The sequence below is a fragment of the Amblyraja radiata genome, chromosome 14 (genome assembly GCF_010909765.2).
Source record: "Amblyraja radiata isolate CabotCenter1 chromosome 14, sAmbRad1.1.pri, whole genome shotgun sequence".
In the NCBI taxonomy this organism is placed as follows: domain Eukaryota; kingdom Metazoa; phylum Chordata; class Chondrichthyes; order Rajiformes; family Rajidae; genus Amblyraja; species Amblyraja radiata.
Genome location: NC_045969.1, coordinates 14,835,516 through 14,863,465, shown reverse-complemented (window position 1 = coordinate 14,863,465; position 27,950 = coordinate 14,835,516). Strand labels below are relative to the sequence as shown.

The 27,950-nt window shown below is 41.5% G+C and overlaps 1 protein-coding gene across 1 annotated transcript; it reads left to right on the top strand.

Annotated features, from left to right (window-relative positions):
- Positions 1 to 13,698: 13,698 nt before the first annotated feature.
- LOC116980414 lies at positions 13,699 to 25,740 on the top strand. Its single transcript, XM_033032596.1, has 5 exons — positions 13,699 to 13,897; positions 14,481 to 14,813; positions 14,911 to 14,985; positions 23,576 to 23,671; positions 24,973 to 25,740. The coding sequence occupies exons 1-5, from the start codon at positions 13,843 to 13,845 to the stop codon at positions 25,098 to 25,100; spliced, it is 687 nt and encodes a 228-aa protein (XP_032888487.1). The 5' UTR covers positions 13,699 to 13,842; the 3' UTR covers positions 25,101 to 25,740.
- Positions 25,741 to 27,950: the final 2,210 nt, after the last annotated feature.

Sequence of the window (27,950 nt, the reverse complement as noted above, 5' to 3'; positions counted from 1 at the left end):
TAGGTGCAGGAGTAGGCCATTCGGCCCTTCGAGCCAGCACCGCCATTCAATGTGATCATGGCTGATCATCCCCAATCAGTACCCCGTTCCTGCCTTCTCCCCATATCCCCTGACTCCGCTATTTTTAAGAGCCCTATCTAGCTCTCTCTTGAAAGCATCCAGAGAACCTGCCTCCACCACCCTCTGAGGCAGAGAATTCCACAGACTCACCATTCTATGTGAGAAAACGTGTTTCCTCGTCTCCGTTCTAAATGGCTTACACCTTATTCTTAAACTGTGGCCCCTGGTTCTGGACTCCCCCAACATTGGGAACATGTTTCCTGCCTCGAGCATGTCCAAACCCTTAACAATCTTATATGTTTCACTCAACTCTACATTTGAAATTAGTAAAGCTTATCTGAATGGCTTTCAATGCAATAAGGTCATTTCTTAAATAAGGAAGAACGTCTCATTGAAAGCAATTCAGATAAGATTTACTAATTCCATATATAGAGTTGAGTGTTGATGAAGCTACACTGATACTGATAAATGGAGGGTTTTTCATCACATTCCTTACTTGAGCCTTGTCGATGGTGGACAGACTTTAGGGAAGATTCAGGGACGAGTTACCATGGGATTCCTAGCCTCTGACCTACTTTCATAGCCACTTTGCAGAGATGGTACTTCAGTTCAGTGTCTAGTCAATGGGAACCTCCAGAATAGTGATGGTGGAGGATTCAGTGATGTTAATGCCATCACTGTACTGTCACAAATACTGGCATTAAGAAACTCTGTTTGTGCAATAGAGGAGATAACTAGGCCCCCATGAACTGCAGACAAATTCAGAACATTGACAATGTCAGTGATGACACTTGAAAGAGGTTTCCAATGAATCCCACTGATTTGCTCTTATCCCAATTCCTGACAAATGTATTATTTATTTGCTGTTACTGATGTCAAACAGCACATTAGCTAAACCGATGAAAGGACAGGACCGAGGAAAGGAAAGGACAGAGCTACAAATATTTTGAACTATCCCTAACTATCTTTAATTGGACTTTGCTGGACTTGCACTAAATATTATTCCCTTTAACCTGTATCTGCACACTATGGATGCCCTGATTGCAATCATGTCTTGCCTTTTCATGGACTGGATAGCAGGCACCAAAAGAGCTTTTCACTGTCCCCCAGTCCACATGACAATAATAAACTAAACTGAATGATACTGGATATAGGAAGAAAGTGTTGAACCTACAAAGCTGTGAAGGAACTAGATACTAATGGTTTAAATATATACAGTACCATTCATTAAGATGTTTTCTCAGCAGATTCTGATCACCCGAATGTTGAAGGTGAAGATTAAGCATTTTCCATTTGTATACAAATCATTAAGAGACCAACAGCAGATATTTTGTTCAGTAAAGATAATTATTTTTATCAGTGTCTGTTAGAAATATATAGATCATGTGAGGATTAAAAATAGACCCATATGTGACTGGAATGACTTGCTATGGAAAATTATAGCATTTTTGAAGCTCCCTCTATTATTACTAAGTTACATGTTAACTTTATAACTTTGCGTTTGTGGTCAGAAAAACAGTACTGGTGCTTTGGCAAAAAAATTCACAAGCATCTAGATTTGTGTTAGAAATATTTGTGTTAGAAATGATAATAACCACCCAACCTCATATGTGGATTAATTTACTCATATGTGGATTAATTACCAGGCAACTGTTCCAAGCCAATTTTAACTTTAGATTTTGTTGTTTTTGAATACCACCAGAATCAATGTATCCCAAATGATTTGCCATACATTTTAGGCATAGGAATGATATCAAAAGAATTTCAATTTTTAACAAGAAATATGAAAAGTGTATTCACAAGGGTAATTTATCACCTTACCTCAGCACTTTTAGTTGCTTTATTATGATGAACTGTGTTTCGTTAGGCACATCTTAGGGCTGACGGAATCAAGGGATATTGGGAGAAAGCAGGTACGGGATATTGATTTTGGATGATCAGCTATGATTATATTGAATGGTGGTGCTGGCTCGAAGGGCTGAATGGCCTACCTATTTTCTATGGATCTATCTTTGCCTCTGAGTAAGAAGCCAATAGTTTCCAGTTCCACTTTAGGAATTTTAGCAGACTACAATTTGAAATGACACCCCAACACAATACTGTAGTTAGCACCATCAAACGTGCCATCTGAAATATTAAACCAATACTGTAAGAAAAACATCCTGCATTTCAGAGAAACGCAAGGGAATTTTTATCCTGACATCTCAGTGTTATTATGATGACCCCAGTGATATACTTGCATCTATACAATCAGTTTTCATGTGCTTGTTGACATGCAGGTAGCTTATTATTGCATACGGAGTTGGTTATTGTCCTTAGCATAAGTGTGTATAAGCAGTTTAGATGCTACTTTGGCTTTGAGCTTGGGTTTCCTGGTTGAGCGCTTATCCTGGTGTTGTAGCACAAGCACTTTGTGTTTTAATAAATGTAACCAACAATTTCAGTGGTAAGGGAAAGAAACAAAGAAAGGTGGAATTGAATGTTAATCATCACAGCAATCAAGTAAAATCGTAAAGAAAGACATTTTTCCTTTAGTGTCATCTCTCAACATCATAAGACATGTCAAAGAGTGTAGAAAATGCATGACCTAATTATTAGTATTGGTGAAATAATATGATTATATATGATTTTTACTGGATTGTATGCAAAACAAATATTTCTACTGTGCCTAGGCACATGTCGAAGTGGCAATAAATAATCATCATCATCCATTGAGAGAGAAAATCAATTGCAGTTGGAAAATGGTCTCAATGATTTTAGAGTGTCTGTTAACCATAAAGTGCACAACAAAAATAGAGAAGAAATAATAATTAGGAAATGTCAGTCCACCTGCTGTCCAATGAATTCAAACCCCCTGCAGCAGTTAATTCTGAATTGCACTTGTTCCCTTTCAATATCATGCCATTTTACAAAATAACAATGATCAGTCATAGTCATTGCAGTTACCATCACAACATTTAGCAGGTACTATCATGACATTTAGCAGGTTCTATCACAATTTTTAAGAAACATTTAGGCAGGTGCATGTGTAGAAGAGGTTTAGATAGATATGGGCCAAACCCGGGCAGGTGGGACTAGTGTGTATGGGGAATGTTGGTGTATGGGGTATGTGGGTGAGTTGAGCTGAAGGGCCTGTTTCTGTGCTTTACTAACGTCTACTATCACAATGCTTAAGAAACATTTAGGCAGGTACATGGATATGATTGGTATAGAGGGATATGGACCAAACGCAGGCAGGTGAGACTCGTGTGGATGGGGCATGAGGGTCGGTATCGGCAAGTTGGGCCGTAGGGCCTATTTCCACACGGTATAACTATATGTCTCTCTATATCAATGATCTAAAGCAATCAGGCTTTATTTTGCTGTCAGAGAGGATCGAAATGTATTGTAAATGCATTCCCATTAACGATGGAAGGAAATGTGATGGGGCAAGTACACTTACACCCACTCAAGGTGACTCCTCACGCAAATCATTTCCATCTGCGTTGGGGGGAAAACCCATCTCTCAACAACTACAACTGTAGCTGATCCCCGTGGAAGTGCCCGATGAGGTCAAGTAATGACTTTTCATTGCCACCTTATTCTTACATTGGGGGCAAAATGTTTGAAATTGGTGAAACAAAGTAAGTACTGAATAAAAGACAAGACACAAAACAGAGATGTCAATAGAAATATTGGGTCACACCCATTCATGAAAAATATAAAGAGACAGCGTACTTTTGCTTACCCTAGAAATGAGATTTTATTACAGTCCCTCAGTACATGTTAGAGAAATGTGGAAATAAATATTTTTTAAGAACTGCAGATACTAAAATGATAGAAAAACTCAGCAAATCCAGCAGCTGCCGTGCAAAGAGAAACGGAGTCAATGTTTCATATCAGCGACCCTTCATCTGGACTGCGAAGAAAAACATTATAAAAGGCAATTTGTGATGCGGGTGACGGGTTATGCAAAATGCCCAGCTGAGAGAAGTGACAGGGATTCACCTGAAAGATTATTTGATTTGCGTTTCCCTCTATATGGGATTTTCTTTCTCCATTTTCAGGTTTTTGTTGGATTAATCATGTTTCCACCGTTTTATCCTGCATGCCCCTCTATATAGAATAGGGCATCGCTTCTTTGATTAACATTGTGTTCTAACCGTTAATGCTCAAGTCTTTGAGCAGTGCAGGTCTCTTGTTCCAACATCATTAAGAAAAATTGTTGACATACAAATAATGTCCGTCAGCATTCGGGGAAAAACCCATCGCTTCCTCAGAATTCATAAAATTTTCTCTTCCTCCACTCATGCTAAGCTCTTCCACTCCAATGTTTATAGCACTAGAAAATGTTGTACTGAAAACACCAACGAGCTGCTGGCTTATGCACACTGTTAATGAGCTGACCTGACCTGCCAAGTTAACATTTGTACATGCCAATTCCAAAGAGATACTCAAGCACTTTGCAGCACAATTGTCGACACTGAACAGCAGGCAGAACTATTTTATTTATACTTTTTCTTTTTAGGATTTTTGCATTGTTGGCATGGCCAGCATTTATAGCACATCCCTAATCGCCCTTAAGAAAGTTCTTGAATCATTCCATTCCTTCAGGCGGATGTTCCCCAACAGTCTGCTAGTTAGGGAGTTTCACAATTCAGCTCAAATGATGGCGAAGGACAAACAATCTATTTCCTAGATAGGATGATGTGCAATTTGGATGAGCACCTACAGTCAGTAGCGTTCCCATTGCACCTCCTGTTTTGTTTGCTTTGATGAGATTGCTGATTTAATCTGTGCTGGCAGAATCAGGGATGTCTTGTTGAGGCTCTATAAGACGCTGACAAGACCACATTTGGAATATTGTGAGCAATTTTGGGCACCATATCTGAAGGATGTGCTGGCTCTGGAGAAGGACCAGAGGAGGTTTACAAGAATGATCCCAGGAATGAGTAGATTGACCTATGCTGAGCGTTTGTCGGCACTGGGCCTGTACTCACTGGAGTTTAGAAGAAATAGAGTAGACTTGATGGGCCGAATGGCCTAATTCTACTCCTGTTCCTTATGACCATATGACCTAATTAACTGCCATGAACTTTTTACAAAGTACACACTGGAGTAGGGAATGAGTCCTTAGGATGGGGCAGTTGTGTGCAATTGTGTTTACCATATTGCAGGAAAGATGTGGAGACTTTGGAGAGGGTCAGAAGACATTTGCCAGAATGCTGCCTGGATTAGTTGGTATTAGCTACAAGGAGAGGTTGAAGAAGCTTAGACTGTTTCCTCCAGAACGTCAGAGATTAAGAGGAGACTAGTAGAAGATTTTTTTTTCTAGAAAGCATAGATAGGGTAGATAGTCAGACCCTTTATCCCAGGCTGGATATTTTAAAGACTAGGGAGCATAGCTTTAAGGTGAGAGGGGCAAAGTTTAAAGGAGGTGGGTGGGCGCATGTTTTAACATGTCCCATCTACACTAGCCACACCTGCCTGTGTTTGCCTCATATCCCTTTAAACCTGTCATATCCATGCACCTGTCTAATTGTTTCTTAAACTTTGCAATAATCCCTGCCTCACCAACCTCCACTGGCAGCTCGTTCCATACACCCCACCACCCCTTCTGTGAAAAAGTAACCCTTCAGATTCCTATTAAAGCTTTCTCCCTTCACCTAAACGTACAGTATGTCCTCTTGTTCTCGATTCCCCTACTCTGTGCAAGACACTCTGTGCGTCCACGCGATCTATTCCTCTCATGATTTTATACACCTCTATAAATCACCCCTCATGCTCCTGCGCTCCAAGGAATAGAGTCCCAGCCTGTTCAACCTCACCCTATAGCTCTACCTCGAGACCTGGCAACATCCTCGTAAATCTTCTCCGCTCCCTTTCCAGCTTGACACAATCTTTCCCGTAACATGGTGCCTGGAGCTGCATTTTATCACACAGTCTCGCTTGCAGCAGAGATTCCCACAGAAGACTGCACCTTGAGCCAAGTTCAAACAAATATTGTCATTCCTGGATAGCCTGCCAGCATTCCCAGGGCACAGGAATTTCAGCCTTTATGTATCCTTTGTGGACATTATAGATCCCACGGCACTATTTAGAAGAACAGGGAATTTATATTTGGTGCCCTGACTAATATTAGTCTTTCTGTCTGCAATAACAAAATAAGTAATCACATTGCTTGCTACCTGTGGGAAATTACTGGGTGCATGCTGATTCCAGTCGTGAACTAGCCTTCCAGAAGCACTTTATTAATTGCAAAGAACTTAGATATTGTATGGTCGCAATATAATTTTACATCTTTCTCTTTCTTCTGATTGTTTTCGGTCGTAAACCATTGGAAGAAAAAGAAAGGTGTTTCCAGTAGCCTTCCAATAGTACAGTGGTGGAGCTAGAGACCCGGGTTCGATCCTGACCTCGGGTGCTGTCTATGTAGAGTTTGCACATTCTCCCTGTGACTATGTGCGTTTTCGCCGGGTGCTCCGGTTTCCTCCCACATCCCAAAGACATGCAGGCTTATAGGTTAATTGGTCTCTGTAAATTCCCCCGAGCATGTGCGGAGTGGATGCGAAAGCGGGATAACGTAGAACTGGTATGATGGTTGGCATGGACTCGATGGGCCGAAGGCCCCGTTTCCATGTTATGTCTCTCTCTAAACTAAACAATAGCTCATTATATCATTAAAGGTTAGTCAGCATTCAATTACCGAATTTTAAGAAATGGTGAATGCATTTTTTGTAAAAGATATTTTTATACTTTTTTTCATTTCAAAATAATAACTGCTACTTTAAAGGTACTCAGAAGGGCAGCTGGGGGCAAAACAAATGGCATCTCAACTTAATGGGCTTCAGATCATTTCCTGGACACTGTTAATTTTTCCCAAAACCCCAACTAAAATAGTAATTGGTATATTAATTCACAAGATGTTATTTTCATCATTTCATAGAAACATAGAAACATAGAAAATAGGTGCAGGAGTCGGCCATTCGGCCCTTCGAGCCATTCAATATGATCATGGCTGATCATCCAACTCAGTATCCCATCCCTGCCTTCTCTCCATACCCCCTGATCCCTTTAGCCACAAGGGCCACATCTAACTCCCTCTTAAATATAGCTTTCATCATTGCAACGATAATAAGCCTTCAAGATGTTGCTATCAATACCAAAACCATGCCTGGTAAAAGGTAAGTAAGCGGAACAATAACCATTTGGCTTTTTGATAATTGCACGATTCTCCATTGTTAACTTGCTGATTCAGTAACAAATAGACAAAGCATTTGATTCATCAAACCTACATAATAGCGTTGTGCAAATCATTCATGGTTGGCAGTTAGTCCTACTCTGAGTATACAAACCAGATAAGCATAAACTGGCCATAAAATAATATGGTAAGAACTAATTATATCCACCCGCCTCACAATTTCCAACCACCGTACCAAACTAAAATTGGAACATGGGAAGCTATGCCCAAATAAGGCTTTCGGTTCGCCTACACATTTCCACATTTTAGTCAAAAAATTGAGATAGTCAAATCAACTCCTGAAATGGCCGTTTGCTAACATAATAATGTCAGAAGGTTAGAGGAAATCTCAATATTTTTGGGAGGTGATGTGATGTGCCTAAGCTGTTTCAGAAGAGTGCCACCATCCATGATTTTAGATTTTACTCTTTGGAGATGCAGCGTGGAAACAGGCCCTTTGACCCACTTGGTCCGCGGTGACCACCGATCACCCCCTACGCCAGCACTATCCGACACACTAGGGACAATTTATAATTTATAAAAGCCAATTAACCGACAAACCTGTACGTCTTTGCAGTGTGGGAGAAAACCGGGACACCCAGAGAATACCTATGCAGTCACAGGAAGAATGTACAAACTCCACACAGATAGCACCCGAGGTCAAGATTAAACCCGGGTCTGTAGCGATGTAAGGCAGCATCTCTACCGCCTGGTCACCGTGCCGCCTGTGGAGTTCCTGTGTCTCCTGTTTAATGCAACATCCTGTTGCTCGTCAACTTTCTATGCATGTTGCTGCTCCACCTTTTGGTTTCAGTTTTAATGACGCCTATTGTCGGGTTCTTTTTCAAACACCTTTCAAATATCTATATAAACATCAATTGAATTTACCTCTATCCTGCTATCGCGTCAAACAACTGTATTAAGTAAGTTAAACACACCAACCACAGCAGCCAGAATTCCCCAATCACCCTCCATAATGTTTCATTACCCCCTATCTGCACCCATGATCTATTGAAGAAGGCTTCCAATCTGATGGACCATCGATCAAACTGCCCGTGAGAGGAAACCCTCACATAAATGAGCCTTGCAGTTATTTTCTGCAGCTTCTGAGGAGCACCTGTTTTGGTTTCTCAAGTTCATACCAGTTACCATGTATCTTAGTTTTCACAATCCCAATCCCATGTTTAATTCCAACCATAGCCTCCCCTCTCAAGTCATAAATTCATAGTCATATAGGGCAGAAATAGGCCCTTCGGCCCAACTTGCCCATGCCGACCAACATGCCCCATCTACTCCAGGCCCACCTCCCTATGTTTGTTTATATACTTCTATAACTTGTCCTATCCATGTACCTATGCTTCTTAAAAGTTGCGATAGCACCTGCCACAACTACCTCCTCCGACAGCTCGTTCCATGCACCCACCACCCTTTGTGTTAAAAAGTTACCTTTCAGGTTCCTATTAAATCTTTACCCCTCACCTTAAACCTATGTCCTCCGGTTCTTGATTCCCTTACTCTGGGTATAGACTGTTCATTTACCCTATCTATTCTTCTCATTATCTTATACCCCTTTATAAGATCATCCTTTATCCTACTGGGCTCCAAGTCCAAGCCTGCTCAATGTCTCTCAAAAGCTCAGGCCCTCTACAAAGCTTCTCTGTACCCTTTCCAGCTTGACAACATCTTTCCTATAACAAGGTGACCAAAACTGAACACAATACTCTAAATATAGCCTCACCAACGTCTTATATAACTGCAGCATGACCTTACACCTGCTATACTGATCTCTTCTGATTTTCCTCAGACATCAGTTTGCCTTGCCACTGACATCCAGCCACCGCATTTGATAATTCGCTCTCAAAAAAGCCTCCACCACACCAGCTTCCTCTTCACTTTTTAAACCCTCCTCAGCACTCTTCTCTGTTATCTAATCTTCTTTGGCTTGGGATCCACTATTTCTCACTAAGGTTCTGCGAAGGTGTTTAAGATAGTTCCACATGATAAAATGCAAAACATTGTTGGTGTACTAAACGTGAAAGAAAGGCTGTGCTACTAACCCAGATTTTCACACCAGATAGGGCAGAAAACTGAGAAAAATAGTTATTCTGCTTACACCCGTCATTTTCAAGATTTCCTCTCACTGACTGCTTCCACCTTAATACGGGCACACACACACACACATTCAATAACCCATCTACAGACCAGGAAACGTCGTATGACACATTTCCTGTCATTAGCAGGAGCAGCAGAACGATTGGCATTTTAAAGTGAGGAGTGTTTAGCTGCAGCTACTTGGTTCTAAGGTTACTTCTGAGCGTAAAGGGCAGACTGGAAAGATGTTGTCATGGGTAGAAACGAGCGAGAGAGAGAGAGAGATGTGGGAAGACATGAAGGGCATGTAGGCGAGGAACATACTGGGAAGAAGACACATGATAGGCGGGTAAGAAAGTCAGCAGTTTCAGTGATAGCGATAGAGGATAGTGTAAGTAATTCAGGAGGCTTCAGAGTGTCGGCTTCTCGCTCTGCCAAGTCCATCATGGGCACACCCTCCACCCCTGCAACCAAACTATCCACATGAACCGCTGCCTACTAAAGGGTGCATCTATCATCAAGGGTCCCCACCATCCAGGCCGTGCCCCCCACCCCCCTCCTCTTTCTGCGAGCATCAGGCAGGAGGTACAGAAGACTAAAGGACCCACACTGCCAGTTTTACGAAAGCTACTTTCCTGCACCCATCAGATTCTTGAACCGACCTGCACAATCATAATCCTACCTCAGCAACAGAACACCATAGATCACCTCTAGAACTACTGTGGATGTTTTCAAATTGTGTATTTTGGAACTAATGTCTATTTTTGCACAATATTTTACTCTTCGCTGTCTTGTAGATCTTAAATGTAATCATTGCACGTGAGCCCCATTGTACTTGTCTACATGACAATAAACTTCACGAGTCAAGAGTCGAGAGTGTTTTATTGTCATATGTCCCAGGTAGAACAATGAAATTCCCACTTGCAGCAGCACAACAGAATATGTAAAAATAGTATTTTGAAAACAATATAATAAGAAAGAAAAATGGTCAGTGTGTGCATATATACACACACTCACACATATACACACACCTATATTATATATATATATATATATATAAAACAAATAATAATAATAATAATAATAATAACATCCTATGTAGTTCAGAGCTTAATGGTTGCAATGTTTATTAGCCTGGTGGCTGTAGGGAAGTAGCTGTTCCTGAACCTGGATGTTAGTTTCAAGACTCCTGCACCTTCTTCCCGATGGCAGGGGTGAAATGAGAGTGTGGCCAGGACGGTGTGAGTCTCTAACGACACTGGCTGCCTTTTTGAGGCAGTGACTCCTGTAAATCTTTTTGATGGTGGGGAGGTCAGAACTTGACATAATGTGTAAGGTGCAAAGAGGCTCCCAGCGACACCAAGAGGGTGGAGGGAGTTAGTGATGGCGGCGGACGCAAAACAAAGAGCCGTTTTCAAGATGGCGGCCGGGGAGGAGATGATCAGTGTCGCCAGGCAACGGGCTAAGACAAGACTGCACTCTTAAGAACTTTGAAACTTTGTGGGCGCCAGAAATGTGAACTGTCTTGTGAACTCTTTGTGAACTGTGCTAGTGAACAGGGCGATTGCTGGTCAGTGCGGACTCAGTGGGCCGGAATTACCACAAGATAGACTACTCCATCTAAATGCAATGGGCTGACGTGGAGTACGCAACGGAGCGGAACGTGGGCCTTTTTTTCATCCATTTCAGTAAGCCGACCCGACCCGACCCAACACGCAGTGTAATCAACGTTGCGGGGGAACAGTTCGTGTTAATAAATTATAATTCCGAAAATCAGGAGAAGATTTTCATCAAACAACTTTTATTTTTACGAGGATGTTTCCATAACCGGTTTCCGTCCCCACACTAGTATCTTTGCTCCGTTATGGGACCTTTGGTGCGGAGACGGAAGCCGGTTACGGAAATGGGGCCGAAAATTACCCAATAATCTGCCCATGACCGTACTACGTCTTTTTCATCGAGTGATCTATCTTGCTTGCTATAGGATCTTTGATCAAAATGGCCGGTCAGCGAAGAAGATGGCCTACGGCTGCCCACGAGTGCCTGTAAGTAAATAGCTACCCCACTCCACTGCACTACGAGTGAAAAAGACCCATGCCGACCAAATTTTACTAGGGGAAAATGTTTCAATATGCTGAAAATTTTTCCGCAACCTAGCTGAGGCCGCGAGTAGGCGGGAACCTCCCTCAAGCATGAAGGAGAGTTCCAGCCACCTCATACAACCTCCTAGGACCTCGTGTCGACCATGCTGCGAGTTTGAGTCCTGGGCAAACTTTTCTAAACTTGCAGCTTAGGTCGCCCAAGTGGGACAGCCCCTCGCAACATGGACCCGTTACAATTCGCATACCGTCCAAACAGATCACCGGACGATGCGGTCTCCCAGGTTTTGCACACTGCTCTCTCTCATCTTGACAGCCAGAAGGGGGGCTACGTGAGGATGCTGTTCATAGTTCCACCTTCAACACGATAGTCCCCACCAGACTGGCTGAGAAGCTACTGGAATTAGGGCTCAACACCCCCCTGTGTGCCTGGGCCCTGGACTTTCTCACCACCAGGCCCCAGGTAGTCAAGATGGGAGGGAATACATTGAAGTCCCTCACCCTGAGCACAGGATCCCCCCAGGGTTGCGTCCTCAGCCTCCTATTGTACTCCCTGTACACACATGACTGTGTGGCTAGGTTCAGCTCCAACTCAATAATCAAGTTTGCTGATGACACTGTGGTGGTGGGCCTGATCTCAGACAACGATGAGAAGGCCTACAGGGAGGAGGTGGCTGATCTGGCACTCTGGTGTCAGGACAACAGCTTCCTCTTGGACATCAAAAAAACTAAGGAGCTGATCGTGGACTTTAGGAGGGCACATCATCCGAGGACGTACACACCATTGAGGGGATACTGTGGATAGGGTGAGCTTTTTTAAATACCTGGGAGTCCACATCTCTGAGGATATGACATGGACATCACACGCCGCAGCACTTGTGAGTAAGGCAAGGCAGCGCCTTTACCACCTCAGGCAATTGAGGAAATTCAGAGTGTCTCCGAGGATCCTCCAGTGCTTCTACTCAGCGGCTGTGGAAAGCATCTTGTCCGGAATTATTACAATCTGGTTTGGGAATTGTTCTGCCCAGGACAAGAAGGCTCTTGCTCGGCTGAACGCACTATGGGAACTTCACTCGCCCCTTGCAGGAACTATACATCAGAAGGTGCAACTCCAGAGCCAATATGATCATGGGAGACCCCTTCCACCCCTGCAACGGTCTGTTCCAGCTGCTACGGTCAGGCAAACGCCTCCGTTGCCATGCTGTGAGAACGGAGAGGTTGAGAAGGAGTTTCTTCTCAGAGGCCATTAGGACTGTAAACTCCTATCTCAACAGGGACTAACTTCACTGTACCACTCTGCTGCTTTTTAAAAAATTGTTGTTTTTTTTCCTTCCGCCCATAATATTTAATATGAAAAAGAATATGTGATTCTGTTCTATTCTGTTTGTAGTTTGTTTGGTTGTTTGTTTGTTATTTTTTATTGAATTTTTTAAATCATCAGAACAAAATCATATTGTAAATTGAAAGTGAAACCTCTTTTAAAATCCAATATTAATAGGTTTTAATCTATCTGAGAAGTAAGAAAAGGATTACACAATTAACCTTGCTTTATTGCTGGTTCATATAACTAGATTAAAAAGTTTCAGAACCAGCAGTTAGTGAGATGGATGCTGTTTTAAAATGCAGTACAATTCTGGTTCAATACCAGGTCAATGATTGAAAGTTGAATTAAACATTCCAGTGCAGTTGTGCAGCAAGCAAGCAGTGTAGTGTAAAACATATTGAGAAGGTAACTCCTCATGATTCCAGATTCTCAATTAGTACGGGTGTCAGTGGTTATGGGGAGAAGGCAGGAGAATGGGGTTGAGAGGGAACGATAGATCAGTCATGATTGAATGGCAGAGTAGTCGTGATGGGCCGAATGGCCTAATTATGCTTCTGGAACGTATGAACATGATTCCAGCATTACTCAGTTGTCAGTCTCAATCCGTGAACTGTTAGTTTTTGTTCCATTGCGATGGTTATTATTCTGATTTAAATATTTTAAAATTACTTACTTTGGAAAAAATTACTTACTTTGGAAAATGTGCATTCCTGTGAAAACATGATTCTTAAATTTGATCACAATGACACTTTTTTTATTGACAATATCCACATATGGACTAGTTGGTAGTGCGGATTCTGGCCGGTGTGACATTACATTGAAATAATCGTTTCGGTTCTCGTGCTTTTTATAGCATACAGAGTGAACTTTATATTCCCTTCCCCTTGCAGAGAAACACGAATGGCAAGAACTCATCGCGCTGTGTTAATGTGTGGGTGAGACAGCGTCTTGACAAAGCTGGTCTAACCACACATGCACGCGTCAGCTTTACTAAAATCACCAACGTCGTTTTTTACCTTGTTTCAGTGCAGAACTGCGATCTCGGCAGCATGACATATATAATTAAAGCTGTAATGTTCAAGCTTTGCATTTTGTTATTTAAAAGTAAGTGATAATTTTCTTTCTCAAAATCGGGGGATTGTTTTTCCTTGGAGCAGAGAAGATTAAGGGGAAAATAGATAATATTTTTAAAAAGGAGGAAAGATTTTAATGTAAGGAGACAACATTTTAAATGATTGAGGGGCACATAGTCAAAGAGTGCTGATTTAAGATATGTGCAGGAAGGAACTGCAGATGCTGGTTTAAACCGAAGATAGACACAAAAAGCTGGAGTAACGCAACTGAGTTACTCCGGCTTTTTGTGCCTGTCGCTAACTTAAAATAATAGGCGAACGATTCTGAGGGGAGTTAAAGAGAACATTCTTAACACGGTTAAGTATTAAGCCCTGAATCTCTGTTTGAAAGCATGTGGCACAAACTTTGCCTTACAGTGTACAGCCACATTACTTTACCTGGTTTCTGCTTTCGAAATAATTTGATACGAATGCTGCATTTAGCATTGGCAAAGGCAAAAGATGGTGTACACGATCGTATCACTTTGTCTACCTGTTGGATAATTAATTATTCTGATCATTTAATCAGTAAAACCAGATTAAATCACAGCCGGTGTTTTTGTTTTGGATTGCAGATCAGATCGTGGCCCCATCGAAAGCCACTGAGACGGTAGAGCTGATCAACGCCACCATTGGAGGAAATGTGCTATTTTCTGTGAACTGTACATCCTACATGAATCGATCAATAGAATGGAAGATGAACGGGTCAACCATAAAAAATATCATGGTCGATGACATCGTAGGCGATCGCACCATCTTTGCCGATTACAGGGAACGGGTGACAGATTTTAAAAATTGCTCCTTTTTATTAACCAACATTCGACTAAATGATACAGGGTATTACACTGTGACACTGGTGGACACTGAAGGGAAGGAAATCACAAAAACCAAAAAGTTGTTTGTCACTGGTAAGTTTTTCACCTGTTTGGAATAACATTAAAAAAAAAGAGACTTTGTTTTTCCTGGGCTGTTCCAGTAACAGACTCCTATATCCTCTTTTCAAAGCAAATGGTCGCAAAGATGACCACTATAAGCATGGAGGAAATACGACCAAGGGCAACAAAAGTGGGAAACTCAATGGTATGTTTATAACATCATTTATTCAATCTGACTGATGCGGGGTGTACTTTGAATGGTACTGACTTAAGTTTCTCAGAATAATACAGTATAATGAACATTAGTTTGGTTTAGTTTATTGTCACATGTACAGAGGTATTGTGCAAATATTTTGTTGCGTGCTAACCAGTCAGCAGAAAGACAAAGCGTGATTATGATCAACCCATTTATAGTGTATAGATACATGATAAGGGAATAACATTTAGTGCAGGGGAAAACCAGCAAAGTCCGATCAGGGATAGTTCGAGGGTTACCAATGAGGTAGATTGTAGTTCAGCACTGCTCTCTGGTTGTGGTGTTCAAGAAATTATTTAACTGAGATGTTTAAAATAATAACATTATTTTGTCTAGATAAACAGAGAAGGTTTATCCGCTGGAGAAAAGGAATAGGTGATGCTTTGGGTCGAGACCCTTGTTCAGGCTGAGAATCAGGGGAGAGCAAAACCAGATGTATGCCTCATTTTTATCTGGTTTCATACCTCTAGTTTCCCTCTCCCCTCACTCTGAAGAAGGGTCTGAACCTGAAACGTCACCCATTCTTTTTCTCCAGTGATGCTGCCAGTCCCGCTGAGTTATTCCAGCACTTGAGTCCATCTTCGGTTTAAACCAGCATCTGCAGTTCCTTCCTACACAAGCTTTATCCGCTACTGGTTAAACCAACAAGACCATAAAATCTTATAACTGAGCTAGATTTTATTAAAATGTAACTAGATTTTATTTAAATCTTATAACTTTACAAGAATGTGTATTGGATTAAGGAGTATTAGCTTCAAGGAGAGGTTGGACAGACTTGGACAGTTTTCTCCAGAGCACCAGACGTTAAGGAGTGTTTTGATAGAAATATATAAAGTTATGAGAGACATAGATAGACAGTCAGAACCCTGGCCCTACGGTAGAGATGTGAAAGACTAGAGAGCAAACTTTTAAACTGAGAGGTACAAAGTTTAGAGGAGATGAGTGTGGCATGTTTTTTGCATAAACACGCTAAGATGGGTAGGGTGGAGACAGATACAATAATGGCATTTAGATCAGCACATTTAGATCAGCACATGGGTTATGCAGAGAATGGAGGGATGTGGATCATGTTCAGTCAGATGAGATCAATTTATCTTGTCATCACGTTCGGCACTCTCATTGTAGGTCAAACGGCCCGTTACTGAGCTGCGTAGGAAGGAACTGCAGATGCTAGTTTAAATCGAAGATAGATATAAAATACTGGAGTAACTCAGCAGGACATAGTGTCTTGACCTGAAACGTCACCCATTCCATCTCTCCAGAGTTTCTGCCTGTCCCGCTGAGTTACTCCAGCATTTTGTGTCTATCTTCTGTGCTATTCAATGCTCTATGTTCTGTTCTAGAAAAAATGTTTCTAGCGGAAATCAGGAAGCATATTTTTACACAAATGATTGTGGTAGTTTGAAGTTCTTTTCTCAAAGAATAGTGGATAGGGGTTCACTTGAAATTTTCAAAATTATGTTTAGAGGATTTTCATTAATTGTTTATCAGGACAACTAAATCAATAATACGTAAGCTGAGTTGAGATGGATCAGTCTCCATTTAAGCAAATTGTGGGATAGCATTAAAGGGCTGACTAACATATTCATGTGCCTGCATTCATTTATATAAGCTAAATAAATCATATACAAAAACCAGATAACAAAATTAATAGTACCTTTTTTTTTAACGGTTTAAATATTTGCCACTTAAAAGCAGTCAGGGCTAACTTGCAAGTGGCCTAGTACCTCCAGCTCAATGTTCTGCCCACCCGAATGTTCCAAGGAATTAAATAACAAATGTGAATTAAATTAAAGTTTAGTTTGATACAAAGAAATATCCAGGTATTAACAAGAAAGTGATGTACATGACGGACCCAGGTTACTTTGTAGAAAATAATATTGCATTAAAGCTATAATGAGTTTATTTTAGTTCAATATATTATTGCTAGGTGTATCGAGCTACAGTGAAAATATTTTGTTTACGTGCTACCCAGTCAAAGAAAAGAGTGTACGGGAATACAATCAAGCTGTCCACAGCGCACAGATGAAGGATAAAGGGTACAACATTTAGTACAAGATAAAGTCCGATTAAAGATAGTTCAAAGATCTCAATGAGGTACCATAGATGAAGGTCAGGACTGCACTCTGGCTGATGAGAGGCTTGTTCAGTTGCCTGGAAGAAACTGTCCCTGAATCTGGAAGTAATTTATTGACTCAGATTTTAAAATGATTGACCATGCTTTACAGCCTGACATTAAACCAGGTATAACCTATGATTATTTTGTTTATTTACTTGGAGAAAGGCAATGATTTTTTTATTATTATTTTTCCACCGAATGGGGCAAATCAATGTCATCGCAGTTCATATAATGATAATATCATATTTCATGTTTTGAAATTCTCAGTGGAGCAAAGGAAAAGTGGATGGAAATGTCACTACCTGCTCAGATTCATTGTGAACAGAGGGAAGTTTGGGAATTTACATCCATGTGGAACTTCTACCAGCAGCCTCAAAGGAATAATGTTTAAACATTTTTAGCTGCTCAACAGTGTTACTTTGCTGATGGGGCATTGTTTACATCAGGCTTATTGCTTAAACCAGCCTGAACCTTTCGATACAACATAGAAACATAGAGTCATAATGGAAACAGATCCTGCAAACCAACTCGTCCATGCTGGCCAAGATGCCCCATCTAATCTAGTTCCATTTGCTAGTATTTAGCCCTCTAACCCCTTCTTATACATGTACCTGCCCGTGTTTTTTAAATGCTGTTATTTTACATGTCTCAACTACCCTCTTCAGGCAGCTCGTTCCTTATACCCACCACCCTCTGAGTGAAAACATTGCCCCTCAGGTTCCTATTAAATCTTGGGTAGGAAGGAAATGCAAATGCTGGTTTACACCTAAGATAGACACAAAATGCTGGAGTAACTCAGCAGGGCAGGCAGCATCTTCGAGACCCTTCTTCCAGTCTGAAGAAGGGTCTTGACCCGAAACATCATCTATTAAATCTTGCCTCTCTCACTGTAAACCTATGTCTTCTGGTTTTTGATTCCCCTACTGTGGGTAAAGAACTCTTTTAATCTGGAATAGATAGGGTGAATTCAGGATAGAGTCTGGGATATTCTACAAGAAGGATTTTAATTTACGGAAGACTGGTGAATTAGGTTAGGGAGATTGAAAGATGGAGACACTAGAGACCGCAGATGCTGGAATCTTCAGCAAAACACAAATCGCAGGAGGAACTCAGTGGGTCAGGCATCATCTGTGGGTCAGCCAGGAATCTTCAGCAGACTGATGAATCTTGATTGAAATACATTAAAAAAAAAAATTTAAGATTTAGGGCAGCACGGTGGAGCAGCAGTAGAGTTGCTGCCACAGCACTAACAGCACCATAGACTTGGGTTCGATCCCAACCACAGGTGCTCTCTGTATGGAGTTTGTACATTCTCCCCGTGACCACCCGAGTTTCCTTTCCTTAAACCTATGTCCTCTGGTTTTTTATTCCCTTACTCTGGGTATAGACTGTGCATTTACCCTATCTATTCTTCTCATTATCTTATACACCTCTATAAGATCATCCCTTATCCTATTGCGCTCCTATCCTATTTACAATCAGTCTGAAGAAGGGTCTCGACCCAAAACATCTCCCATTCCTTCTCTCCAGAGATGCTCCCTATCCCAATGAGTTCTTCTAGCATGTTATGTCCACCTTTGATTTAAACCAGCAGCTGCAGTTCTTTCCTACACATCCTTGGAAATCTTCTCTGCACCCTTTCCAACTTAACAACATCCAGACAAGTGGAGAGTATTTTGTTACACTCCTGATTTGAGCTTTGTAGATGTGTAGAAAAGAACTGTAGATGCTAGTACTGCATATAACCAAAGATAGGCATAAAGTGCTGGAGTAACTCTGTGGGTCAGGCAGCATCTCTGGAGAAAAGGGATGGGTGACATTTTGGGTTGGGACCCTTTTTCAGCCCCTTGTAGATGGTGAACAAACTTTGTGGAGTTAAGAGGTGAGTTACTCACCAATGTGTATGAAATAGCAACAGTGTTTTATTAGTAAGCTTCCCTGCAGTTGATGTTGTCAAATTGTAAAGTCAAAAAACTGCTTTACTAACTTTGCTTTTAAACAACTAGTTTCAAGAACGTTTGGGGTAGCTCAGTATTGTTGGCTTTGTGCTATGCTGAATATGACATGTCTTTTAGTGTATGAAAATCAAAAAGTTGTACTCGTTGGAAATCTGAAGTAAAAACAGAATATGTGAGAAATCCTGACCAACTGAATGTTTCCAAGATGTTTGCTTAAAAACAGTACAGCATAGGAACAGCCCTTCAGTCCAGCAGGTCTGTATCGAATATAATGTTCCAAGACCAACTCTTATCTATCTTATGAAGAAGGGTCTCGACCCGAAACATCCCCCATTCCTTCTCTCCAGAGATGCTGACTAACCCGCTGAGTTACTTCAGCATTATGTGTCTGTCTTATCTATCTTCGCTATCCCATGCCTATCCATGTGCCTATCCAAAAGTTTTTTTAATGCCTCCCTCCTATATGCCTCCACCAGCACCCCTGGCAACACTCCCCACTCTCTGTGTAAAAAAAAAGGTTTGCCGTGCACACATCCTTTAAATTTTGCCCCTCTCATCTAAAGGCTATGCCCTTTACTATTTGATATTTCCATCCTTGGAAAAAGGTCCTGACTGTCTACTCTATATGTGCCTCTCATAATTTATATATCAGGTCTCCCCTCAACCTCCGATGTTCTAGAGAAAATAATCCAAGATTGTCTCCTTGCCGCTAATACCCCTAATCTAGATTTTTAATGTTAGGGCGTATTTTTTTTATGTATAAAATAATAAGATCATTATCATCATCTGGTGATACGTTACTAAACCAAAGCAAGATTTCACAAATATAAGATCCAAAATATTTGGAAGCTTCCAAGTCTTCAGTCTGTACTTTTGCTTTGACATTTACAGTGCTAACTACATGGAAATTGCTATTATTTTCTTAATTGACATTCATTTCACTAAGATAGACACAAAAAGCTGGAATAACCCAGCGGGACAGGCAGCATCTCTGGAGAGAAGGAATGGGTAACTTTTCGAGTTGAGACCCTTCTTCACTAATACATGAGAGTGTCTTAAAGCTCTTTTCAAACTATAATAAAATCGGTGTTGGTTGCATTATCTGAGCTACACGTCCTAAAAACATGCATGGCACATTGACACAGACTGTAGTAGACAGCAAGTAGAATCTCTACAAGCAAAGCTTGCGTAGGCTAAAGTAGACATAGAGTTGATATAAAGTATTTTAACATGAGGCCATCTTGGCTGGAAACATCACAATTTGGTTTGGGAACTGCTCTGCCCAGGATAAGAAGGCTCTGCAGAGAGTAGTGCATTCGGCCGAACGCACTATGAGAACTACACTCGCCCCCCTGCAGGAACCATACATCTGAAGGTGCAAATCTTGAGGCAACAAGATCATGGGGGACCCCTTCCACCCCAGCAACAGGCTGTTCCAGCTGCTACGGTCAGGCAAACGCCTCCGTTGCCATGCTGTGAAAGCGGAGAGGATGAGAAGGAGTTTCTTCCTAGAGGCCATTAGGACTGTAAACTCCTATCTCACCAGGGACTAAACTACTGTACCAATTTGCTGTTGTGAGTTGTCTTTTTAAATTGCTGTTTCTTCTTTTTTTTCTCTCCCACAAATATGTAATTACTGATTCTGACCCATTCTGTTTTGTCACTGTTTTGTCACTGCATTGCCACTTTTCACTTCACTGCACATCTTGTATGCGTATGTGGCGAATAAACTTGACTTGACTTGATCCAATCTATCTTGTTTATGCCAGCGTAAAATAATCTAATCCCGCTCTAATCCCACCTTCCAGCATCAGATCTGTAGCTCTGTTCATCACAACTTTTCAAGTGCAATTCCAAGTGCCTTTAAAAGATGAGAGTGTTTCTCCGTCCACTATCCTATCCAGTCTCTGGTTGCATTTTTTTCTTATTTCTTCTCTATTCCTTCATTTAATGACTTTAAAATTATATCCATTATTTTTTGAACCTCTCCTTAGTCTGGTAGATTTTCCTATATTTTATCACAAAGTCCTTCATAATTTGATATACTTGAATTAAGTCTTTCCTCCCATGAAAGCAGCTCTACCTTAGCCAATCTTTCCTTTTAACTAAAACTTTCCATTCCTGGTGATATTTTTATCAATCTTTACAAAGTCTTAAGAAGATGTGCATGGCAAGTTTTTTTAATACACTGGCAAGTTTATTTTTAATGCCTGGAACTCACTGTCTGGGGTGGTGGTGGAGGCAAATAGGAGACTTATTAAGAGACTTTTGGATAGACATATGGATATGCAGGGAATGGAGAGATGGTCTTGGCTTTATGTTCGGCACATATATTGTTGGTAAAAGGGCCTGCTCTTGTGCTGTACTGTTCTCTGGTCTATGTCCTCTGCATGTTCTCCAGTACAATTACATCTCTCCCGTGAGGTAATGACAAGAATTGCCTGCAATATTCAATCGCTATACCAACTAGCATCGTATAGAATTATTTAATATCTTCCCTGTTCTTATATTCTGGGCCCCGGTAAATAAAATAAAGTATCCAATTAGCCTTTTTAATTCTATTATCAGCCTGTCCTGTTACCTATAAAGACCTGTGAACCTAACAATATAGTCTTTTAGTACTTCTCCAGAATTAAACAACTCCATAATCACAATAGTTGCACATTACCCTGCTGTGTAACACCTCTATAAATGGAAAATTTCACATTTCCCAGATTCAATTCCATTATATTTCATCCGTATATCCCAGCACAATGCAACTTCCATCCTCACTGATGATGACACGGACAGTTATTGCATCATCTGAAAATTTCCCTGTCTTGCCCCACTTGTAAGTTGAGTAGTTGAATTCAGGTAACTCCCAAATATTACTTTAAAATTGGTCAAGATAATCAGTCAAGACGTCATTAATATAAGCTTATAAATAAATTTTAATTTCTTAAGGGCTATGAGTAGAATTGGGCCATTCGGCCCATCAAGTCTGCTCCGCCATTCAATCATGGCTGATTTATCTCTCCCTCCTAAACCCATTCTCCTGCCTTCGCCCCATAAGCATGGTGCTGTTTAACTCCATTTTTACTTTGGATAACAGCTACAGTCGAACTTTGTTATTAAAAGTAGTTGGATCAGAAAATTATTTGAAAATTTTTATTATTTAAAATGGGGTTTCTGGAAGCACTGCTATAAGAAACCTTTACATTTCAAAAAAAACGGACCCAAGATACTGGTGCAAATTAGCAGGTCAGGCAGCATCTCCAGAGAACACGGAAAGGTGACTTTTCAGGTCAGGGCCTCTCTTTTACATTTTGTAACTTACTTTGATCAATGAATAGAAAATTATTTATATATCTCTATCCATGTTGCATTTGTAGAAAGCCAGTGACGGAAAAAAGACATCTTATCAAATGTTCCTTTACTATTGCAATTTTCAGAGCTACATCAAACTGAATTTTGAATTTTTGGATTATTACGTGGCTTGGTGTAAATGTATGTGTAGAAAGGAACTGCAGGTGCTGGATTACACCAAAGATAGACACAAAGTGCTGGATTAACTCAGCTGGTCAGGCAGCATGCAGCAGCTGCCTGACCCAATGAGTTACTCCAGCACTTTGTGTCTATTTTAAAAATGGAGCTTAGTTCTGCTCCATTCCTTCCTTCAATGTGGAATGGTCTTGGGATATGATGTTTTTCTTAGCTTTTTGCTGAGGCAGTTAAGTGAAATATGGCAGGGGATCTTCAGATCAATGCTGAAAGATAAGAATAATTACATGCAAATCCAGTGTATCAGAAGCTCTTTACATATTTCAGAGCGCTGAGTCCTGTATATCGGCAGCTGAGATCAGTAAAGGATTCTAATCAGTAAAGGATTCTAATCAGTAAAGGATTCAAGGGTTTTTGGGGAAAGGGCAGGCACATGAACAAAAAATTGCCAGATCATTAATTATCTTTTTGAATAGTGTAACAGCCTCAGGGCTGAATGGCCTTCCAAGTTTCATGGTCGTTTGTTCTTGGTACGATCAGGCTAATACACACCAACAATAAACTATGCCTTCAGAGTTCACAAATGCACACGCACTTAGGGTATTGCTAAAATGAAATTGTTATAACGTTTGTTCTTGGTTTCAACGTTTCACGGGGACAATAAATGAATGAGTCATAGGTTGTTTCCACCGTTAAAGAAAATATAAAGAGTCTTTGCTGTTCTTTGAATGAGAGGAAGCATTTCTTAATCATTTTGGCACTTTATGTTCATCTTGATAATAGGATGCTATTTATAACTGTTCCACTTAAGATCATCTATTTCCTTGGATGTCATTTGGTAGGACTCCCGAAACTTGAAGCTGATAAAAAGATTTGCATCATTGGAAAAGCATTGCTGGAGTTTCAGATTTACTAATTTAGCCCTTAGGCACGCTATCTACTTTGTTTGCGTTGACATTGAATTTTGTGTCTTCCCCCGTAGCCATTATCATTGGTGTTAGTCTGCTTGGAGCAATTGTAATCTGTGTCACACTTATATACTTCATATGGAGAAGACTGCAGAAAAATACAGAGACTGGTGAGTCTTTCCAAACATATATAATGCCCTGCGACCTAATAATTTGTTTATATGGTAACATTTTTTAAATAATTTTTTAATCTAGTTTTATGCATTTGTGATGTGAGAGCACATAGCAATGATATGCAAATTTAAGTCTTGTGGAAGTAGGAGGGTTTCATAACTCCCTTTATTGATTTCTATTTCCACTGTTCGCTCATCAGTTTGGTGGTTGGACAATAAGGTAGCCGCCAACCTTGATTTCGGTCTCAGCTAGGAATATGGTTATGCTTCTGTATATGGTTGCCACGACCCTATGGCTATATTATGAGATGTTAGGGAAGACACCACAAAGAAACAATCATTGTTGACTCTAAATGGGGAATACATAGCACAGGCTAGAGTGTGGATTTGCCACATGAGTGGTCAGGGTGGGGGGAAATATTGTGTGATTTGTGTAAACTGTATTGAATGTATGTATAGCCTCCGAGAATGTCGGATGGAGTTTTGTAAAGATCATGCATTGTATATATTTATTTCTCGAATAAAGTCTATTTTGAAATTTAAAAAATGAGAGTGTGGATTTGCAAAGAGAGTCCGGAGAAGGATGCAAGGGTCCTTGTCACGGTTTATCCCGAACAGCTCCGCAACAGAGGACTCTGATTTAAGAACTGTACCCAGGGATACATTCAGAGACGGACGTCTTGTTGACCATCCAGCAGAGCAAGATGTCCGTCGAGGAATGCTTCCAACTGGCCTGCTGCGGACTGCAAGAGTACGTGCTGAGGGACGCACTGAAGCTTGGTGCAGTCAACGGCAAGGCTCTGTGGGGGAGGACAACAGTCTAGGGTCCTTCCGCTGCTGCACATTGGGGAACAGGGTGTGATGAAGACACCCCTAAAAAAGGAAGGGGATATCACCCGCAGCCTGTTTCAGCAACCTTAACACCCAGGAACATAGGAGATTACATAAAGTGGTGGACACTGTCCAGTCCATCACGGGTACTGATCTTCCCACCATCAAAGGGATCTACAAGAGGTGCCATCTCAAAAAGACCGCCAGCATTATCAAGGACCCACAGCAGCCTAGCAACTCTCATTTCAGTCCAGCTATTGAGAAGGTGGTATAGGGATTTGAAAATTGTAACATGCAGGTTTAGAAACAGCTTCTTCCCAATAACCATCAGACTATTGAACACTACGAATGATATTGTAATTTCAAATGATATTGGTCCTGAAGATGAACTTGGTTTCTACTTTGAGATCTAGATGTGAAGAGAATGATTACAATGAATTTCATGAATGTTATCATTTTTATTGCAGATGGTCAAGGTGTGAAGAGGAACGAGAACCAAAATAGCTATGTTCCAGAGATTGTTTATTCAACCTATGTTGGTGCCTTTGTTAACTATGGGAAGTCACATCAAACAACTTCTTTGGATCAAACATGACAAGACAAGAAATCTACTGTGAAAATTATTTGATGAACTTGTCTGTTATTTAAAAGAGCACAGTAGAACGTCTTAGCACATTTGGACTCCTGTTATCCATCTTGTTAGTTAGTCTACACAGGTTTGTGTTGTGGGGCAGCTTAAATACAAGCACATCTGCCTGCCCAGCACCCACCTGCAAATGGATCCATCACCGCCCCAAAACACCATAATAACTTTCTCCTCGGCAGTTGCAGCCAGCAATAGCCACAGTGCTGAGTTGAACACAGTGTGCCTGTTTGAATGGGCCCATTTTTGACTGGTGTACTGCGCACACACAGGGGGTTGTTTCTATTCTAAATCCACCCGGAGAAGAAATCAGTGCGGTCAGATCAGCACTTACCAGCATTTTGAATCTTGTCATAAAGTCAATGGTAAGTAGGACTGGATGGTTAAAATGAAGAGACGTCAGCTCACAAGAGGATGCCAAAGGAAACATTAAATTGATGCTTCCTTCCACCCGTTATAGCTGAAGTCAAATATTTACCAGCACAGAACATGTTCATTTAAACAGGCAGTCTGTGCATTGATTTATATTGCCTTTCTACAGAGTTGATTTTAGAGTCGTAGAGTCATAGTCATGATACAATGTGGAAACAGACCCTTCGGCCCAATTTGCCCACACCTGCCAAAATGTCTCAGCTACACTAGTCTCACCTGCTAGCGTTTGGTCCACATCCCTCCAAACCTGTCCTATCCATGTATCTGTCCAACTGTTTCTTAAATGTTGGGGTACTCCCAGCCTTAACTACTTCCTCTGGCAGCTTGTTCCATACACCCTCCACCTTTTGTGTGAAAAAGTTACCCCTCAGATTCCGACTAAATCTTTTCCCTTTCACCTTAAACCTATGTCCACTGGTCCTCGATTCACCTACTCTGGGCAAGAGACTGTGTGCATCTAACTGATCTATTCCTCTCATGATTTCAGTGGGGTCACGATTGCTGCAGCCTCAGTTGTCTTTGTAGTTGGGAAGCTTATGGTTAGCACTGGAGAACGTATTTTGACCCATCCATCTTCAAATAGGGTTGGAGATTTCTGATTAATTTTACTGATTGTATGCTCCTTATCACCTTTCCCTCAGCTAACAACGACCCATTCTGCATTTCCTTATCTTCGTCTGCTTTGATATGTCGTTTTCAAACCTTACCCCTCCATAGGTAAGAACTCTCTCTCCACTGACTTTCTGTCTGAAGAAGGGTCTCGACCCGAAATGTCACCCATACCACCTCTCCCACCTCTCCAGAGATGCTGCTGAGTTACTCCATCATTTTGTGTCAATTTTCGAGACTAAGGGAACTGGTCAGTGATCTGTTCAGTGTCAGGTAATATAGCAAAGTCATGAAGGAGGTTACTTGTGTTGAGCTCTCAGGTCGAATTTGTAAAGAAATGGCACATTTAATATTCAAACCGCTGATTAAATGCACCACTTAAATTAAAATGTTTAGATTTAATGCCTGTTTACATGGGGGGGTTTTTTCTCACCAAATTGATCATGTTGATGTTACCTTAGAATAATGAACTACAGGTGCACAACCTTTTATCCGAAAGCCTTGGGACCAGACACATTTCGTAATTCGGAATTTATCGGCTTTCAGAATGGAAGATTTTTAGCGTAGATTTTAACGGCTGGCTCAGTGGTAGAGTGCTCGGCTCATATCCGCAAGGTCGCGAGTTTGCGCCTCGATCCCGGCAGTTACTAGATCGCGAGTTTGAGTCTTCAATGTAGTTTTTTCTTGCAGAATAGGAGAGAATAGGGAGGGTTAGTCTGCGAGATGATCTTAGTGCGGGAGACAAGTGTAGGAGAGGTGTACTGACTGTGTGGGCAGAACTTTGGAAGCGATTGCCCACCATTCTCAAAAGCCGCTGTGTCTCCCTGTCCCTGGGATAATAGGGGTCGATCAAACAGCACAATACCCCCCTCCCCCTCCAACTCCAGAGGAATCCACTCCCCGATGGGCCGCTACGGCGACAAGTGGCAGTTCGCCCACAGCCCGAGCTGCGCCACCCCAAGAACAAGACGTACCTTGCACACCATCAGCTTCTGCCCCTACGGGGAGCGTGTTCCTCTGGAGTTGGAGCGGGGCTGGGCTGGAGTTGCTGATCTGGGATCTCCGTGCTTGCAGTGGGCCTGGGGGTCGGTGTCCCGTTGGTCCTGACGTCTCTGGTGACTGGCACTGACCTGCTGGCATCGCCGACGTGAAGACAGTGCAAAGCCCCCGCGCCGGTGCAATGGGCGGGGAGCTGGAGAGGGGAGGGAAGGGGTCACACACATGGCCGGGAAGCAGAGGGGTGTAGGTGGGGTGAAACTGAAGGGAGCGATAATCTGCTGCTGCCTGCCCACTGAGTTAAAAAGTTCCCACGCAAGACTCATGATACACTGTGTATCGTGAGTCTACCGTGGGAACTTTTTAACTCAGCGGGCAGGCAGCAGCAGATTGTCAATTATTAACCCTCCCGCGCAATATACCCTCATCTTCTCTTTTATGAATGGGGATTTAGTTCCCCTTTCTTCGAGGACCGACCGGAGGTTCCGCTGTCACCTCTGCGGGCCGCCCTCGGTGAACGTCTTCAAGGACCTTTCTTCAAGGACCGAAAAAAATGTCCGCTATTCGGAGCTTTTCGTTATTTGGATCTTCGGATAAAAGGTTGTGCACCTGTATGTTGTGACACACACAAATATAATGTTGCCTTATCTTGTATGTTAGAAAGACAGCAAACAAAATGTAAAGTTACAATGCTGAAAATGAACATGTTATGCACACTAAAATATTCAACTATGTGAAACAAATTGTGACTACATATAAAGTGGA

Excerpts from the sequence above, each read along its gene's own strand:
- LOC116980414 (XM_033032596.1), top strand. The coding sequence starts at position 13,843 with ATGACATATATAATTAAAGCTGTAATGTTCAAGCTTTGCATTTTGTTA. Across the intron at positions 14,986-23,575 it reads CAAAAGTGGGAAACTCAATG|CCATTATCATTGGTGTTAGT; the intron begins GTATGTTTATAA and ends CTTCCCCCGTAG. Across the intron at positions 23,672-24,972 it reads GCAGAAAAATACAGAGACTG|ATGGTCAAGGTGTGAAGAGG; the intron begins GTGAGTCTTTCC and ends TTTTTATTGCAG.